This window comes from Mustela nigripes, chromosome 5, assembly GCF_022355385.1.
Source record: "Mustela nigripes isolate SB6536 chromosome 5, MUSNIG.SB6536, whole genome shotgun sequence".
In the NCBI taxonomy this organism is placed as follows: domain Eukaryota; kingdom Metazoa; phylum Chordata; class Mammalia; order Carnivora; family Mustelidae; genus Mustela; species Mustela nigripes.
The window spans coordinates 5,910,339-5,929,798 of record NC_081561.1 but is presented as its reverse complement, the minus strand read 5'-3'; the positions used below and the strand labels follow the sequence as shown (position 1 = coordinate 5,929,798).

At 43.9% G+C, this 19,460-nt stretch overlaps 1 protein-coding gene across 12 annotated transcripts in view; it reads right to left on the bottom strand.

The window, feature by feature from the left end:
- The window catches only part of FARS2 (phenylalanyl-tRNA synthetase 2, mitochondrial), a 524,473-nt gene that overhangs the window by 96,486 nt on the left and 408,527 nt on the right, over positions 1-19,460 (bottom strand). The window contains exon 8 of one of the 12 annotated variants that reach the window (XM_059399370.1): positions 14,220-14,495. The exons of 10 other annotated variants lie outside the window; for them this stretch is intronic. In XM_059399370.1, the coding sequence (XP_059255353.1) occupies positions 14,462-14,495 (34 nt within the window). In that variant the 3' untranslated portion in view covers positions 14,220-14,461. Of the gene's footprint in view, positions 1-14,219; positions 14,496-17,053; positions 17,172-19,460 lie in introns of those variants that run through there. One more of the 12 variants, XM_059399369.1, reaches the window with a different exon arrangement.

The window sequence follows — 19,460 nt, the reverse complement described above, 5'->3', positions numbered from 1 at the left end:
TAATCTGACAGGTCTCCTTAACACTATAGTTGGTACACCTGGAATGACAGGTGACACATTTTATAATTAAACAAAGAGTTACTGTAGACAATACTGATTTCACAACACATGCACACAGTTATGTATGGCTTTCTGACTTCAGCAATCCTGCTGCTGAAGGTTTCACTGCTAGGGTTTCACTGAAAAGGAGTATATTTTCTCTTTCTCTTAAACTCTCTGGTCATTTCTCTTCAGAGTTACTTCCTTTGAAGAGAGCCATGGAGACTGGGGACACATGGTAACTAAATCCTTGTGCTGCTGGAGAGAATGAATGCCATTACCAACTACTTATTAATTAATAATCGTTATTAGTACTTATGATACTTATTAATAAGTAGCTGGTAATGGCATGTGTGTTCCCAGTCATCTACCTATTCTACCAATCTATGTATTTGTGTCTGTAAATGTCTTGTAATTTTTTATTGACTTAATAGGTAAATATAAGTAAGCTTATCAATACCTTCTTCACCAACTATTTATTGACTACCTATGTTGTACCAGGCACTATGCTTTCTATTTCTTTTCTTCCTAAAAAATGCAGATTAGAAAACATTATTTTAAGTATCCATAATAATTGGGAAATCTTAAGTAAAAAGTACAGGATAGAAGTAGTAAAAAGAGAACTAGGCTCAGGGTGGCCACTAACCACTTCTTGGGACTTAGGGCATTTTTCCTTCAACTGTGCTGGTTTCAACTTTTTCATTTGTATAATGAAGAACCAGGACTGGACAATCTCTTAAAAATCCCTCTGAGTACAAAATGTCACAGTTCCCAATAGGGAAGTATTTTATAATGTTGAAAACTGGTGAAAATAGTCCTTCTCCCAGAAGAACAACGATATTGATCTTATTTAGGTTACAGGCATTCCATTGTGAGAAAAAGGTAAAATATCATGCCCCTGACCCCTGCTAAAGAATCTGAGCCCAGGCAAAAAGAAATTAGGCACTCACAGAACTGTTCTGAAACCACCATACACATTTTATCAGTGTAACATGCCACAAAACATAAAAATCATCAAATCATCACCTCGTGCCTATGGCTGCAGGTAAGGGGAGGAAGAGGGCGGAAACGAGATCTCCCAGCCTGTCTACCGCTTCGGTGTGTTTCCACACGCTCCAGGGGCCAAGCATCCTTGTCCCCAGTAGTTGGGCCCACTGGAGCTAACATCTGACCAACAGATTTTTCTCTTAATAAAGCTCTCAGACATAACAGGAAGTTGACCTTATGAGACTTTTTACAAATGGAGAAAGTTTGGGCTATTACCAATTTGGGCATGTAGACGCAAAGAAAATAAATGGTGTGAATATGTCGACGTGCAACAATTTCTCTGATTTGTGACATCTGCTTTCCCATTTCCTTCTTTCTTGTTTGTTTGTTTTTCTTTTTCCTCAAGAGTATGCACCAGCTGAAAATAGTCATTTTAAAAATGACCAAAAAAACATAAAACAAAACAAAACAAAACAAAAAACCAACCCAACCCAAAAGAAGACAAATGGTTTCTATGTCAGTGTTGGAATACAACACATACATAAATACATAAATCTTTGGCTGGACCACCAAACCTTTGGTGGCTGGACCACCAAACCTTACTTCAACATTTTGGTTAGGTTTTGGTTGACTTAAAAAATTATGTAATTAATGCATATAAATTATATAAAAATGAAGACAGATACGTAAAAAAATTAAAAGATACCACAATCCTACCATCCAGACATAAGCAGTTAACAGCTTGTATATTCTTCTAGTCTTCTGCAAAGTATAGATGCATTGTATCTATGTCTATTTATTCATGTGTAGAATCCATTCCACGCAGCAGGCATGTCGAGGTGTCCAAGGGGCTCCGGAGATGGCTGTGTGCACATCTATGTGTGTAATCTGTACACTAAGGTGCTCTATTTGGGAAGCTCGGCTCTATATGTCCCATAAGTCCAAGTTTATCTGAAACGAGCATCAACACCATTTCAGAGCAGCTCTATTTCTTGGGAAATACCCATGATTCTTATATCTGCCCCTCAAAAGAGCTAGCACAAGTCCAGCTGGCATAAGTTTGGCCAAGTTCCACACAAATGTGGGGGAGTACAGAATTCTTTACTGTCAAAGTCCCACTTTTGAACTAAAACCATTGTAACTGCATCCTTACTGAGAGGTATCCTCCTCTCCCTTCTCTGGATACCTGCACCAAGTCTGGAGGAGTGGGCTCAAATCGGCTCCCCGAGAAGGTGTGCCGACTGGATCCTGAGTGCAGAGGGAGGCCAGTGGGGGCTGCGGGCATGACCCATTCACTCCAGTTCCATAGTCATGACTGATTTCCTGAACCTGTGCCAGGCACATGCAGTAGCACACGACGGGGCTTTTGCCTTCGATGGGCAAGTGGGTCTGAAGCAGACACACAGACTGTGGGACTCATCATGGGAAGTATAGGCTACTGCTGTCACTGGTTTATGCTGCCTCAAGTTCCTTTAGGGTAGGAAGCACAGCTCTTCCATGTTTTGTTCTCCATTGTTTGGGGTACATAGAAGGTGCTGGAATGCTCGGCTGGTAGACAGACTTGATGTGAAGCTGCAATGGTAGAGGGGACAAACATCTTGCACAACTACGGTCTCCCTTGGTCTCTGGTTATGCTAATTGCCCATGCTGTCCCCTAACGAGTGGCTAGGGATTCTGTGTGTCATAGCGGGAGGGCCCAGAGGGGGCATTCACTGCAGTGGCTCATCTCATCCTATTACTATCACTATGCAAAGGTGTTGCTACTCCAAAGGCAAAATATGGTGTGGCCAAACTCCAAAAACAGAAAGGAACACATGTTGTCAGTGGCAACCAAACTTGGTTTCCGTCATGAATCACTGTGGCCTCATTCTGACAGGTCCAGTTGCGACCCAGCCCGGAATCACACCAAGGAGTGACTCAGCTACGCTGAGACTTCAGATGCTATTTTTAAGGGGGTGGGGGGGATGGTGGGGGAGGTACAGAAAAGCTGTATTATGTTTTCCTGGATTTTAATGGCCAAAATGAAATCTTCGTTTTGACACCAGAATTCTGGAAAAGTTAACTGCCCCTGAAATTACATAACCTGTACAGTTTACTTTGCATATCACAGCTCACGCATTAGAGTCGCAAACCATTCCCATGGCTGGAGCATGTCTGATCAAAATGTAAAAGGGGAGTTTTTGGAAGGGTCTGGGTCCAAGGCAAGTGACTATGGTGCAGTGGAAAGAAAGCTCACCTTCTTACGCTCACCTTTTGAGTCAGAAAGCTCACCTTCTTACGCTGAGTGACCTTGGCAATGACTGGGGTTCATGAGGGAAGGGTGGGGACGTGACTGGGGTTCAGGAGGCTGGGTTGGCTGTGCCCGGTAGGGTCTTGGGGGCTGCAGGGGCGGGTAGGTGCTCCTGCCCCATTGGCTTTGCACTTCGGATGTGGTGAAGGAAACCTCCTGACCCCAGTGAACCGGCATTAGACTCGATATACTTTGGGGCTATCTTCATCCTCTTGTCTTCCCACTGAAGAGACTCTGCTCTTTCTAACTCTCCTACAGCCCCCTACTGACTCCTGTCCCCATCCACTCATCCTCCTCTGGAGTTTCTCCAACTGCCATCTTCTCTTGAGTGATTAGAACGGCACACATGTTTCCAAAGTAGATACATGGTATTTTTGTTAAAAAGTAGGACAATGTTTTCCTCAAATCCTCATTCCTCACGATGATTGGAATTTTGTTTCCTTTCCTGGCCCTATTTCTGTCTTCTGGGGAACAGTCCACCTACAGTGATTCCTAACTTTTATTCTTGGACAAAAGTGGAAGGCTTGTAAATGTTCACCTCTGCATGCTGTTTCTTGTGCGTGTGTCCCCTCACTGTCTTTGGAAGAGTAAGCCATTTAGCTCAGGAGAGCTCTCACGAGACAAATTCTACTCTAAAAAGTGTTTCTTCAGCAGAAATATCTTTAAGTGGTAAAGGACCCTCTGTAAACATGTTTTTGGTTCTTTGAAGAAGTCCTTCTTTTTACATTTTTTCCCAGAGTAAACACTCTCAGGCTGGAATGCCTAGGGAGAAATAACACCCAAACTGGCCCTGTGATTTCGAGATGCAGCAGGGCGTAAAAGGTGGGAGCCTACTTTTAACTCGCAGAGAAATCTGTCTCTCCATGACCTTGGATAGAATGGTTCTTCCTGGGACTTTAGGAAGTTCCAAATCGAAACAGAGAACTGAACAGAACACCAGTTTACGGCTGCGATTACCTCTTGCTACGCCACATAATTCAGTGCCTGGATAGCTCATTAGCCAGCCACTTTGAGCAACAAAGCCATCCAACTCTGGGGGACAGGAAGAGCGGAGACAGAGTGGGAGTAGCTCTTACGTCATGTTCTGAAAGCTTGGTCGTGGAGCCTCATTTTTCTTTCTGAGGAACTCATGGACGCTGAAACTTCCTCCTCCTCAGCTGTTGGCCAGCAACAGGCCCCAAATTAGTTAAATTTAACTATAATAAACATGCTGCAAATGAATTATATTTAACTCTAACAGCCACCTCAGGGTTTGTCTCGAGATGGAGTAATTTTAGCTCTTGCTACCATACGTCCCCTAACTAAGGCAGAAAGTAATTACCTAAGGATTTACCATAATGAGTTCACTGACACTCATTATTTATTATAGCGCGTGAACATTCAAATTTTTCATATAGTCGGGCCCACACTGAAGGCTGTTCGATGTATAGTCCTGGACAGGCACAATAGGGACACCAAATATAAAAATGTTTCAGGCAAATATAAATTCAGTAAAACCACCCGATTTTGTCTTCATTAAGAATTAGTAATAATTGGGAGGAGTCCCAGCTGAAACTTTATACTGTCGGTAGAGCAGGGCCTGCTAGGAAAATGAACACTGCAAATCAGATGATAAGCTTTTCTAGAGAACGAGCTTCATGGAAACACTTAAAAATTGTGTTTATTTAAAAAAAAAACAAACCACGAAATTGGGCGTCAGTGCTGTGCATGCTAATGAGAAATCATGTTTACTTATCCATTAAAGCAGGATCTTCCTCAGTAGCATTTGGTTAGGGGAACAGTCTGTGTTTCTGAAAGTACCTACGAGTCATAACAACTTGTTCAAACTGCCATTCCTTATAAAATATTCCAATATTCTATACTTCATTTATTCTGAATAATCTCCCCATTTAAAAAATTCTCACTTATCCACTCATCCCTTATGCATTTATTATGCATCGGTTGTGGGCTGAGTACTGGTCTCTGCTTTCCAGAAGCTAAAAGCTGAGGAGACTCAGCCCTGTAAACAGACGACTTCCTGCAGGAACATCTCTGCGATGATTAGTGAGGTGCGCTGCCTGTTCCTTATAAGTCAATTTGCTTGCTATTGATTTATGTGATTCCAGAAGGAGAACCTAACTATGACTTGACGGATAACCAGACTGCCTGTGGGCGGTGCTGGCCACTGGACGCCCTGCCTACATGAGTTCATCTGGGGCACAGTCTATGTTACCCCTATTTCTGTGTGCATGCTATTAACACACCGTGTTTAATTGGTATATGTGATCTCTGAAGCTTCGTGTTTTTCTATCTTGCCTTATTCTACAAAGGACTTCAAGAGGCTCACAAAAGAAAATGTATAATAAAAGCATGCTTGGATACGAATGAAAATGAGGACTGAATACAAGGGGTGGGATGTTGCTGATACCTCTTAGAGCCAGCCTCACTTCTGCCCACCCTGTCCCTGTGTCCCCTCAAAGGCTGGGAACCGTGGGGGTGGATGGAGAGCCCTGCAGGTGTGGGTCGAAAAGGAGGCGGAAGTGTGCTAGCTCAGAGCCACTCGGCCTGCATCAGCCCTGGGGGCTGCAGGCGCTCACAGCTAGCGAGGTGTCACTCTGGAAAGCCCCCTGCTCTGTTTTGCTGTCCCCTGAGTCTCTGAAGCACCGTGTGGGGCAGAACTCAGAAAGTCCAGAATTGCAGCTGAAAGACCGTCCACCAGCACCACCACCTCTCTCCTCACACAGCACCGTACGGAGAGGGCACATTTGCGGTAGACAGGGAAGTTAACCGTCCGGGATGACTCTTTTTAAGCAAAATGGGAATTAACATTTAACATTGGTTTGTTTGTTTCAGGTCTTGTGCTAGGTGCCTTAGATTTAATATTTAAACACAACTCTCTTGAAAACACTATGCAGTGACTGTTAGGATCCCTATTTTTACAAGTGGAAACCCTGAAGCCCAGAGAAGTTCAGTAACTTGGTCAAGGCAGAGAGTACCTAGAAGGTAAAATCAGGATTCGGACTTGGATATGTCTTTGAAGCCATACATTTTTGCTTCAGCTGTTTCTAAATGACGAATAAAAGATGAAAAGTTTTGCCTGAATCAAGCAGTAAAAGCTACCTCAAAAATCAATTCATTTAGTTCAGTTTTGGGGGTTCTTTTCCCGCTGATCTCTCTATCTGCCGGAAACAATCAATCGACCAGCTGCTTCGGTATCGTACAGACATCTGGGTAAGTCACTCCCAGGCTGAAACTGGTGCGGCGTCATTAACATTAGCTGCCGATGCCCAACAGGATGAGAGCGAGCATAAATTAAATATTTGCTAATGTGGCTGTGTATCAAATTCAAATAAAACAGGAAATAAAGTCCATCTTATATACAAGTCATCACCATTTAGAAGTGAAATTCAACAGAACTGAAGCTACTGAGCCCTACATCATCCCTTGGGGGAAAAAAAGCCAAATTTAAAAAACCTCTCATCTGTTTTCAGACCAACTATTTTTTGTCAGTGTACAGAGACTTCTGAAGGAGTGGGGCCGAGGAACAGTGGAGAGAAACTCTCTGATGGTGGGCATGAAAGCGGCGTGTGCCAGGAAACAATAAAGCAGGGGACTGGAGACAAAGCTCAGCAGCTCAGGAAACTCACACACCACAGGCATAATTCCTCATCAGTGTCAGAAAGAGCTTCTCTTGCTCGAGGAGGTGGTCACCAGCAGCCAACACAGTTGAAGAAGAGAGAGCATCTGTCTTCATCAACCCACAAAAGTTAAGGTGCATTTACCTACTGTAAACACAGACAAGAAGAAAATGCAAACTAAACGTGGCTGATGACTTCGCCTCTCCTCGCTGGGTCTCCATTTCCCCGTTTGTAAAATAACAGATTCGAACAGATCTAAGGGGTCATCTGGTTCTGACATCCTATTAATTCTATGGATTCAGCTGCTGGCTCTGTGACTGGTACTGACTATTTTTCAGGGGCTATCTTTAAAATCAAAAGATCCCTCCTCCTTCTTCTCCCCAGATTTTGGTTTTGGTGGTCACGATCTTAATTGCAGTTTGATTATTTTTGTCTGTTTTTGTATCTTCACTGTCTAGCACTGCATATGTATAATACGTGGTAAATCTCCATCAGGCATTAAATATTGATTAAATTTTTGCCCTTTCCACCAGCAAGCAGCCTGGAGCTCCCGGTACTGTCCAGGGGAAGACTCAGCACTGTCCTGGCCCACTTGGGCGGGCTGCTGTCTTGTTAGGAAAAGAGCACTCACGGAGCATTTGCACTGGCATGTCGTCCAACTCAACGCGCATTCCAGGACCCGCAGTGGCTGTTAACCAGCAAGTGTTTCCTGAGCACATTCATGTGCTTCGCTCTTTCTCGCTCTTCCAACAAATCGCTGCCACTTAGGACGAACGTGTTAAGTTAGTAGAGGGAGTTATGGCATTCTTCTCTGCATACCTCACCGTGCCTACTTCAGAGCATAACACATGCGAGGTACCCGGGATCTGGGGGTTAACTGAGTTCAGTGATTCAATCATCACCAGAGCCTTTTCAAGTACAGCGTCCTTGACCTTCTATGGCTATGAACCTGCCTTTCCACCTCTGGGTCCTACCAGGGGGCCGGATGCACCGCTCCTTTTTGGGTCTCTTCAATGTCAACGCCTCTACAATTACAGCCACGTCTTTCCAGATCCCTCACGACACCCTGCCATGTCACCATCTCCTTCTGTTCCGAAGGGTGGGGCTGCCATAGGCAGAAACAGGAAGCTCTCTCCTTCTGCTGAGTTGTCACCCTGCAGCTGGCTAGTCACTAGCTTTTCCTTTACCACTTGAATTCTGCCAGGGCCTGTTTTGTGAAAGAATTAAAAAGGCAATACTATATAGTTACACTTCAAAGGAAGTAGTTAAAAGAAAGAAGCACAATTTCCATTATCTTTCCAAATGGCTAAACACATTTTAGTCCCTTACGTTTCCAAAACTGTTTATAATGTACTTTTCTCTATTCTAGGTCATTCTAGGTCACTAAAATGCCTGTCCAGGGCTGCATGTTTCTGGTTCAGACATCCTAATAGGAGGGGGAAATGAATACAACGGAAACATAAAGCTTAAAGCCTTATTATCAAGCAGACAGAAACCACCACGGACGCACAAATCCACGCCCCTGTGTCTCAGGAGTGTGTGAGTACGAGGTCTCCACGAAATTCTTTCCGCTTTGAAGACAAGCTGCATTATGGTCCCAGCATGCCTGCCCAGTCAGCATTCTCTGTGCATTCTCGAAGCTGGGCCCCATGGGCTCAAGCAACACGGCCTCCTATCCCTCTGCCCATGTCCTCCACTGCCATCTGTCAGCTGAGGTGCCAGATAGTAAGGCTGAGAGGGTCCTCAAGGTCAGCCATCAGTCAGAAACTTAGCCCGCTGAATCTCAGGGTGAGCATTGTCTTATGTGACCACCCAGCTTCTGCTCGAACACATTCTTGGTCCTTCTTAGACAGCCCCCGTCATTAGAAAGCTGCTTGTATGGAGCTGAGATCAATCTCTCGTACTTTTTCCTACTGATCTTAGTCCAGTAAACTTAGAAGTGTACTCCCTCTTCATTATGGATTGTCTCTTTAAAACAACATAAATAAAACAAAAAGCCAGTATCATCATATACAAAGGGATACAGAAAAGTAGGTCAAGAGAACTGGCAGGACCAAACTGACAGAGAGGTGTCTGTGGGAAGCCAGTTAAAAAGCAGTGAAAATGTCCAACTGCCCTTGAACAACAAGGGGATAGACCCTTGGGAATCTCCAGAGATCATAGTTATAAAATTCAACAAGTGTATAATATAATAAGTGTCTGCTCCGAGGAAGAACCCACATTAGTGCTAAAGGGACAGAGATGAGGTTCCCGTCCTCAACATCTCATGTTCTACCGAGAGAAGCAGACAAGTCCAGAGCTAAACATAATACAATGTCCCTCATTCAAAGAATCTACAGCCATGGAATTAAGGGTTACTTTGTGATTTTCAGATGATGCTTTTTAGGAATTAATATTCATTTAAAAGAGAAGTGGGGGAAATCAGTTTGGGGCTGTGGATATGCCAGGGAAATCACTGGTGGAAGACCCAGGAGACACATGCAGACTCTCAGGCTCACGAATCCATGACTGGGGCTTGGGGGCTCATTTGCCAGGTGAGAGGTGATGCCCTTGGTTCCCCAGTGTGGCCCTCAGTGCAATGCTGGTGGTCTCGAGCACCAGCTCAGCCTAGACAACCTTTCTCAGTGGGACTGAGTTGAAGGAGCCTACTTGGCTCTTAGCCACTCTGGTATCTTTGATTTCCAGCTCTTTCTCTCCTCTTCCAGTGCAGGAGAGTTTCTATTTTCAGTATGAAATTAGCATAGAGATGAAGCCATTTCAGGGGACATACAGTGACTTGACATAGCAGACATTACGTTTTTCATTTCTAAAATGAAAAAGTTTCCCTTTTTCTTTAGAATCCCAAGACTGCCACTTAATTTGTGTTCGGTCTGCACTTCCACGGCTGAGCTGTCAGCAGTGGGTCCCGCTGAGGAAGGCTGAGGAAGGTGGAGGAAGACGGTAGCTCTGGGCTGGGAACAAAGCCATGTTCCCGCAGGGACCTGTGAGCACCTGCAGGGCATATGGTGCTGGCAGCACGTGGACAGCTTGTCCTGTGTGCCCCCAGCAGACACACTGACATGGCCCAGGAGCAAACAACAGCAGTGCTGGGGTCATCTTTTCTCCAGATCTATAGGGCAGGACCTGGTCCAAATTCACTCCAGATCTGTCTCTGGCTTCCCTCACATCATGTCCGAGACATCTTCACCGTCCTTTACGACAGGATTACTTGTCACCTCTCTTCCTACTGGAACAAATTTTCTGAGTCACTGGGCTGGGACGAATGACAAATTTGCCATGGAACTAGCCCCGCCCCTTCTTCCACACTAGGTTTTGTCTTTTTTTAGGTTTTCTCACATCCCTCTTGTCTGCTCTTTTAAGCTCTTAAGTTCTCTCCACTTTTTCTTTAGTGGGTTGCTTCTGATCTCATTGGAAAACATTCTCTGAATCATTAACAATACAAGACGCTATAGAAAGCTGTCTGCTGGTGGGCCCAAAGGCAATCTCTCTTCAATGTCAATGTCAGAGCTTTTCAATTAAGAGAGCAGAGTGGCTCTGAATAACACTGGATCTTTACAGCAAATGATTCCATCCAAACAGACTTAGGAAGAACATTTTCTAGAAAGTTCAATCATCTGATTCCTCTGCCACATAATTTAAAAGAGCTGAAAAGGTGTGTTTCTTATCTGTACCAGGCTGGCTGGAGCTATTCCCTGTCTCTGAGAGCCATGTGGGGCCCCCTGGGAGGGTGTCTTTAAAACAAAGGGAATAAATACTGCAGATTGCATATATGAGCAATGACAAATTAAGATTGATAATACACAATCTTATTACTAGAGGTCATATTAATTGAGACACTGAAAAACTGGGCCTACAGTAACCTAATTTCAAAGCTGCATGTGATGAAAACCAAGTGTCTCCTACACAGAACCGCCAACAAGAGGAGGCGGCAGAAGATAAGAGACTTCGGAAGCACATTCTAGTATCTACAATAACAGCTAGACTCTATTTTTTAACAAGGCTTTATTTATTTATTCGAGAGAAGACAGAACATGTGAGCCTGAGTCGGTGGTGGGGAGGGACAAACGGAAAGGAGGAGGCGTGGAGGAGCGGGAGAGGCGACTCTCCACCGAGCAGGGGGCCTAATGCCGGACTCCGTCCCAGGACCCGAGGCTCAGGACCTGAGCTGAAGGCAGATGCCTAACCACGGAGCCACCCAGGCGCCCCACAGCTAGAGTCTATTAAGTGCTTATGACGTGTCAGGCATTGTTTTAGGTGAATTAACTCTTTCAGTCCTTATAATAATCACACGAGATGGGTAGCATTAGGCTTTTTTTATACAGAAGTAAAAAGGGAGCACAAAGAAGTTATAACCTGCCCAGGGGCACACGTGGCCAACATTCAGACTTAGCCAGTCTCCCCTGAGGATCTCCCCTTTTGACCACTGCCATGCCAGTTACACATTGCTAGCTTCTCACGAAAGAACCTGGAAAGTTAACTAATTAGCATTCCTTTATTAGAATCGTGATTTTGACTAATAGCTAAAAGTAGAATTATGTGTCTTGACACATGTTTCAACTAACCTAAACACACTTGCTCCTAAAGCAGTTCAAACAGTAAAGGCCAGAGGAGGCAGCACCAAGTTCTGGAAGCTGGCAGTGTGGCTAACTACTTGCACGTGGCTGCCGGCGTGCGGGTAACACAGAGCACACAGGTGTTATGACGATGATTGTCATATTTCATAAATTACATTCTGCTATTCACAGGGAAGTCCCTGCAAAACTAAAGTAATAATATGCATATAGAACAGCAGCAATAACACTGTAAGCAACGGGGACACGTAACAAATGAAACATACGGTCTGTAATAAAGAGCCGGGAGAAGAAGAGAATATTGAGGGGGAAAAATGTTGTGAATTTAAAAACATCTTGAGGCAGGATAACCCATGGTAAGAAGTTTGTAAAAAATTACAGTGGCCTGGGTCCATGTCAAACGTAGCCCAACTAGGAAATCTAAGCAGAACAATAAGAACGTTTTTCCTTTCTTCAATGTAAAATAGCTTTCTGTCCAGCTGAACACGCTAACTTCAAGAGATCAGTTCGGCAAAAGGCTTCCCAAAGAAGGAAGGAGGCTGGGTTGGCCTGTGTCGGCAATGTGAGACCCGTAGGAAGGCTCTGGAGAGCAGGCTCACTCACCCCCGTTCACGGCACCCGACACACACAGCCTGGCTTCTCCACTCCGCCAGGCTATTTCAAATGTTCTCCATTATCCTCAAACCACCCTGACCTGACTACTTCCTCATTCATCTTCAAGAAAGCCCTCCCACTTACGTCACAGAGCAAAGAGAAGCCACTCAGGTGGGAACTCCAGCAATTTCTAATTGCTGAATTGAGAAGTCGGTGGTATCTGTCTCTCCTTTCCAAGGTCAACTCTGTTCACCTCCTTCACTCAGCTTTGGGTACCATGAGGTCCTGCCTTTTCTCAAGAACAATGCACCACTCGGTATCCCCCTTTTCTCTTCTTCCTGCATATAATCATTCTCTCCTTCTCTACCGGATCTTTCTATTGACTTTCTAATAGACTCTATTTCTTAGAGGAGTTTTGGGTTCACAGTAAAATGGCGAGGTAGGCGCAGAGATTTCCCATATACTCCCTGCTCCCCACAATCAGCGCCCCCTGACAGAGGCTACATTTGTTACAACAGAGCACCCTACACTGACACATCCTTCTCACCTAAGTCCATACTTTATATTGGGGTTCAACCCTGGTGTTTTTCTGTTAACTTCTAAACACACTGAAGTTTACTACTTTCTTCCAGAACTTTCCTTGACCTGTGCAACCCCTCCAACTACAACCTTGCCTCTCTGCTTCCCTCTTGAGTTGTCTCTACTCACCGTTTCCGTTTCCTCTCATCCTACCTTTTCCTCAATCCACTTTAACTTTGCCTCTACCTCCCCAGAGTGCTCATTTTCACTAACTTCACCAAAGACTCCTGTGTAAGCCTAAATACAATGACCTTTTGTTAGTCATTAGTCTTCTGATGTGTTGCGGTATGTTGGCTACCCTCATTACCTTGAAATGTACACATCCCTTGGCTTCCACAACCCACATGCCCTGGCTCTCTCACTTCTCCAGCTCTGCCTATTCCTCTTCAGGTTTGTTAACTTATACCTGGTCACTGAATGTCTGAGTTCCCTCCAGATTCACCCGAAGTCCCTTGTTATCCTCACTCCATTCTTCTAGTCAGTCTTCTCCACACCCTCAGTATCAATTATATCCTAAATGAAGATTATACCCACAAATGTATATTCTAGTCCCCATGTCTCCTGGGTCCAGACTATTTCAAACTACCTGTGCAACATGTTTACCTCAGCATCTCAGGTGAACTTCAAGGTCGATGTGTTCAAACCTAAATCTTGACTGCTGATGTCCATTTTATCAACAAATGGCAACACTGTCTGTCCAGTTCCATAAGTCAGACACTTGGTGTCATCTATTATGTGTCCTCATAGTCAATGAAGTAGCAAATTCCGGAAATTTTAGTATTCATGTTGGGCTCTGTTCCCTTCCCTCACCCCCTTGGCCATAACCATAGTCCCAGCTACCATCCCCTCTAGTGTAGCTCTGGCAATAACCTCATCTTGGTCCGGTGGCCCCACTTTCCCCTTCCAATCTATTCTCCACAGAGTGGCCAGAAAACGTCTTTTTGCAAAGCAAATCAAATCATGTAAAATGGCTTTGTTTAAAACATTTTGGGGCTTCCTGTCACTCTTGATAAAGTGAGACATCTCTACACAGGCAATAAGGCTTAGCATGGTCTGGCTGTACCTACTTCCACTGCCTCGTTATCACATTTCCCCTTTTGTTCAGCTATACTGGCCTTCTTACTGGGTCCCTGATGCATCATGTTTTTCCTGCCAGACCCTTGCCGGCACTGTTCCTCAGCTTTGAATGTTCTTTTCTTTCCCACCTCACACGCAACCTTGATCCCAGTGTTTAGCTATTCTTAAAACACCATACTGATAACACTTAACCAAGTTGTCATTTCACATTTACATGTAATTTTTATTAAGATTTTATTTATTTATTTATTTATTTGACAGGGAGAGAGGGAACACAAGCAGGGGGAGTGGGAGAGGAAGAAGCAGGCTTCCCGATGAGCAGGGCTCAATCCCAGGACCCTGGGATCATGACCTGAGCTGAAGGCAGATGCTTAACAACCGAGTCAACCAGGCATCCACATTTATATGTAATTTTATAATTTAGTTTCTCCATCTAGTCTCAACTGGAAGCTCTTCACAAATATCAGGCCTGTCTGTTTTTGCTTTCTATTGTAACTACAGTGCCTGGCACACAGTAGACATTTAGGTGAATGATACTTAGGTGAAATACATAATGAAGGAACGGACCACTGAATGAAGGTGGTAACCACACTGTGACGGAGGGAGTGCAGGATTGGTAAGTGGCATTCTCTTTGTAGAGTGGGGTGAAGAAGGAAGGTGGCTGCTTCATTCTGGAGCAAGAGCGAGGTCTACCAGCAAGACCTCTTTCAGAAATGACACATTCTGGACACGTTCCTCAACCTAAGAGGAAGGAAAGGGAAAGAAGGAAGAGAGAGAAGATAGGAAAGCAAGGTTTCCAACCCATTTAAAAATGTAATTGCCCCTGAGAAGATACATTTTAAAATTCATTCTAGTAACTAACACATGAAATATCTGTGAAAGCCTTAGGAGGATTTAGCAGGACTGAAACGGTCTTCAGTGCACCTGTCATATTTGTGTCACAGTTCTTTTAACATATCTTTGTACGTTATTCTTTATATGCCTGTCTCCTTCAAATGGATTAGAAATTACTGGAAGCCAAGGACTATGATTTTCTTTCCCAATTATGTAGCACTGAAGTGACCCTGGTGTCCGGCATAGCTTAGGCACTCATGAGTGTGTATGTGTGTGTGTTAAGGTTTTATTTATTTATTCATTGAGAGAGAGAGAGAGCGCGCAACTGAGAGCCAGCATAGGGGAAGGGCAGAAGGAGAGAGAGAATCTCAAGCAAGCTCTGTGCTGGGCATGGAGCCTGACTTGGGGCTTGATTTCACAACCTTGAGATCATGACATGGGCCGAAACCAAGAGTGAGATGCTCAACCAGCTGAGCCATCCAGGTGCCTCTCCTAGTGTTTTTTGATGGAGGATTCAGATAGAAAAAGAAGGAATTGGATAAATGTAAAGATAGGCATCAAAAACAAGCTGCCTGGTTTACAACTGTGTAGATGGGCTAAAACAGTATCTGCCAAACAAGTACATCACCCTGACATGGGGCACTCCAGTGTAGGGGAATGAGCAGTGGGCTGGAAAGCAGAAGATAATTCTGTAATTATCTATTCACCTGACCATCACCTCTCTAAATTGTGAGTTCGTCAAGAGATGGCAGGCCTTTTGGTCTTTATGTAGTGTAAATGTGATTCTCTTCTCAATCCCCTTAATTTAGTTACCAGATGAATCAAAATCAAGTCGCAGATCTCTAACTAGCAGATTAGTCTTGGCTAGAAAAGTCTTGTCTCTCTGGGTTTAGGAATCTCCACAGTAAAATGACACAGTAGGAGAATATGCTCTTCAAGATCCCTCTCTCAGGTCTCACATTTGATGAATATATAATTAAACACCCAAACAGGCAGAGAGAAAAGCTGGGCAAAGCCAAGGACTAAGCAATCGTACTAAGTACAATAAGTCACATGTGACTATGAGAAATCTTCCATAAGGCTAATTGTAACAGGTATTGCTAACAAGGATCACAATAAAGGAGCAACTGTAGTCCAATATTGGCAATTTGCATAAAAATCGCTCAATATATTGCAAAATATTATAGGGAACAATTATAAAACAGAGGTGAACAGCAGTGTCAAGTAACCTGGTCGCTCAGGAGGCAGTAATTCAAATAAAAAATAACCCAAATCTGAAATAGGATATGAGCATACAGGAACTCTTTTTACAAGCAGCATCTATGGAAAAGATGATCAAGCAATCTGACAAGCGGTTAAAATGATCTAACAACTTGGTTTTATCTTGAAGAAGAAAATGTTTAATTTCTCCTAAAATGCATCTCCCCCCAAAATTTCTGACAAATATCCCAGTCACATAGTTTGCTAACAATGTATCTATCTCATTCTGGAAAAATTTAGTTCATTAATGGAAAATTCTTGGCAACTTCCCTCCAGTTTACACAATGTAAATGCCACCACAGCTATGACAATAAAGTGCTAGGCGATGTATTATTTCTTAAAGAAACAAGTGTACGAGGAGTAATTACTGTAGATAAACGTAGTTAAATGACGTCTCGGACCCCAGAAGGATACATTTGCATAGCTCAGTGATCACTTCCTTGAAGCATTTACATGTTATATTTGGCTGTAACTATTGGGGATGAAAATCTTGTAAAAATGTGTTCATGCTTCCAATCTCTGCGGAGTAATAACAATAACTTAGTAATAACCACCAATGTTTACTAACTTTATGCCAGACAGTCTTAAGTCCCTTTATACCTTCATTTATATAATCTTCACGGCAACCCCGAGGAAGGCACTGTTTCTTATTATTCCCCCATCTCACAGATGTGGAAATGGAGGCACAGAGAAGCTAAACAATTTGCCTAGGGCAACATGGCAAGTAAGTGGCGAAGCCAAGATCTGAACCCAGGCAGCTGGCCTCCAAGCCCATGCTCTTAACCACAAAGTGATACTGGGCCTTTACAAACTACTGACCATACAAAATGTTCACTTTTATTGAAAACAGAGTTACAAACTGGACATCAGTTTTTGAAGATGACTCTGTGTTCCCTTTCAGTATTCTCTGCTTTTAAAAACCATTAATGCAATTCAGGCTTCATGGAGCTAAATGCATATAAATCCCAATGGAGCACTAATAACCAAAATCCCTTTGAAGCCAGAACCTCATTTACGCGGGCAAGGACTCTACAACAACCCACTGCCAGAACCAGTGCTACTGTTGCCACCTTCCCACTTCTTGCTGGTTAAAACCTCTGTGTCGCAAATGGAGTGGACTTCAGTGATCTAAAAGGAGGGCAAATATTTAAGTGATTTCCCACATCTGATCTTCCATGTCATTTCCTCTCCTAAGCTTGACTGGACAATCTGATCAGCGCAGCAGAGTGGAAAAGATGCCCTCATGGCACCCAGCGATCCTTCATCTGGGTTCGGCCAGAATGATTTAAGCTCTTCGGCCCCCATTTAGATAAAGTCTTCTCCCTGAAAAGATACAGGAATCAGACTTCTAAGCTGAGGGGGAGCTGGTAGCTGAACAGTAATAAAGGGCAATTCCTATTATGTTTTATTTTTTGGAGATATACACCCACAAAAAGAGGACTCAGGGATAAGAGCTGAAAAGACTTTTCAAGGCTTTTACATATTTTTATATACATTTTAAATATTATTATATACATATTATACAAAATGCCTGTACATATAATGCAATGTACATATATAATATACAATCTATACATATAATATAATGTACATATAATACATGTAAAATACATGCAAATAAAATGTGTAATGTGTACATACTACTTATGTTACAGAATTATATGTGAAATGTGTAATGTTTTAGTGCCTGTATTGTATCTATAAAGTATCTACCAAAAGGCTGTCAGGTGACATTTGCTGGGTGACCAAAGACTACAATATGGGTAACCATTCGCAAGCTTTCCATTCTCACTGGAAAACACCACCTGGATGCTTAAAACATCTATAGCATTGAACAAGCTCAAGGAGAAACACGCTGGTGGTCTAGGCTTTGTTTACAAGTTCACTGCTCCGCCGGTGGGCAAGCATTAAATGAAAGACAAAGCAGATTGCTGAAGCACGTGATTCTCTCAGTATTTCCTCTTGTTCAGGGGCAGGAGAAAGAATGGTCCCCCACAGATGTCTGCATCCTCGTCCCTGGAACCTGTGAGTATGTTTGCTTCCAAGCAGAGGGGACTCTGCAACTGTGATTAAGTTGAGGGTCGTGAGGTGGGGAGTGTGAGTGCTGGGGTGGGCTCAATGTGATCACAAGGAATCCTGACAGACAGGGCCAGGAGCGTCAGAGTCAGAGGAGATGAGAGGCAAGAGGCAGAAATCTGGGTGATGGGAGGAAGGGGCCACGAGTCAAGGGAGGCAGGTGGCCACTGGAAGCCAGAAGACGGAGGGAATTTTCCCATCAGAGCCTCCAGAGGGAACCAGCCCTGCTGACCTCTTGACCTCAGCCCAGTTAAACTGGTTTCAGTCCGTGACCTCCACAGTTGTAAGCTAATAAAGCCCTACTGTCTTAAGCCATGAAGTCTGTGGCAATTTGTTACGAATATAGCTACTACAGAGTGAAAGGCAGGATTCTGGGCACAAAAATAAATGAAAAAAAAAATCAAGTTGAAAGGAATATTACTCAAATGGTAAGGAAAGAGAGTTTTCTCAGCTCCTATGGTAGAAACTCAAGCTTTATTAGGTTTAAGGAAGACAAAATTTGGCTAGGAAGACATAGTGAGAGAAAAGCATATAATTAGGACAGGTGCGGGAAGACACTCACTGACCAGGCTCGAGCACAGTGGGGTGGGTGGCTTCTGACACACGGAGGAGCGCAGGGAACACATAAATGTGTTCAGCACAATCTTTACAACGGCTGGGTTCTACCCTCATGAGTTTCAGGTCTTCGGGTCTGAAAAGTTTTTTGGTCTTACGATTCTCCTTACCAAGCCTTCCACTAATCCTAAGAAGAAACACACTTCCCCAAGCCGAGGGGCAACCAATGCTGCCCAAGCTATTATTCACAAAGGATGCATCCGTCAGGCAACATCCTTGTTTGAAGGATAAATATTTTAAACAGCAACTCCAGGAAAAAATTTTAAAATTCTGATTTTATTTTCCTGAAATGATCAGCTACCACTGAAGAGAAGGACTGGGAAAGGCTGGGCTGACCTAGGATCTGCCAAGAGGAAACACACGGACCTGGTGCAGGTTCAGGAAAGGTCGTGATGACCCATCAAAGACCCTTCTTCTTGCATGACCAAGCTGGGCTGGGGCAGCCCGGCTTTTCTCAGGGAGCCTGTTCCTCCTCTCCCAGAAGGCCTGAGGGCCCTCGCTGGACTCTGAGTCTATGGCCAAAGGGCCAGCTGACGGGCACTGCTCATTTTATTAGTGATGTCATGGATGCTAGCTACGAAAGAACTCAGGGCACCGTTGACACCGTACTTATACACAGCACCCTTGTCAGTCAAAGCCTGAGACAGTCAAGAACAGCCCTGCTGAAGGCTAAACATCACGTGCACATTACACAGGAAACTTCTGGTCAAAGAACACAAATCAGAGTCAGAACAGAGGAGATACAACCTACCCTTTTCAAATTTCTGCCTAAGCAGCTGCTGTGAGGGAAGAGGTGCCAGCTGGGCTAGGTACTCTACGAAGGGGGCTCTGTTTTATTCACTGAAGGCACACTCAGTGCCCGGAGAACCACCTGACATAGGGCAGGCACTCACATTTGTGGAATGAGCAAGGGAATGAGTG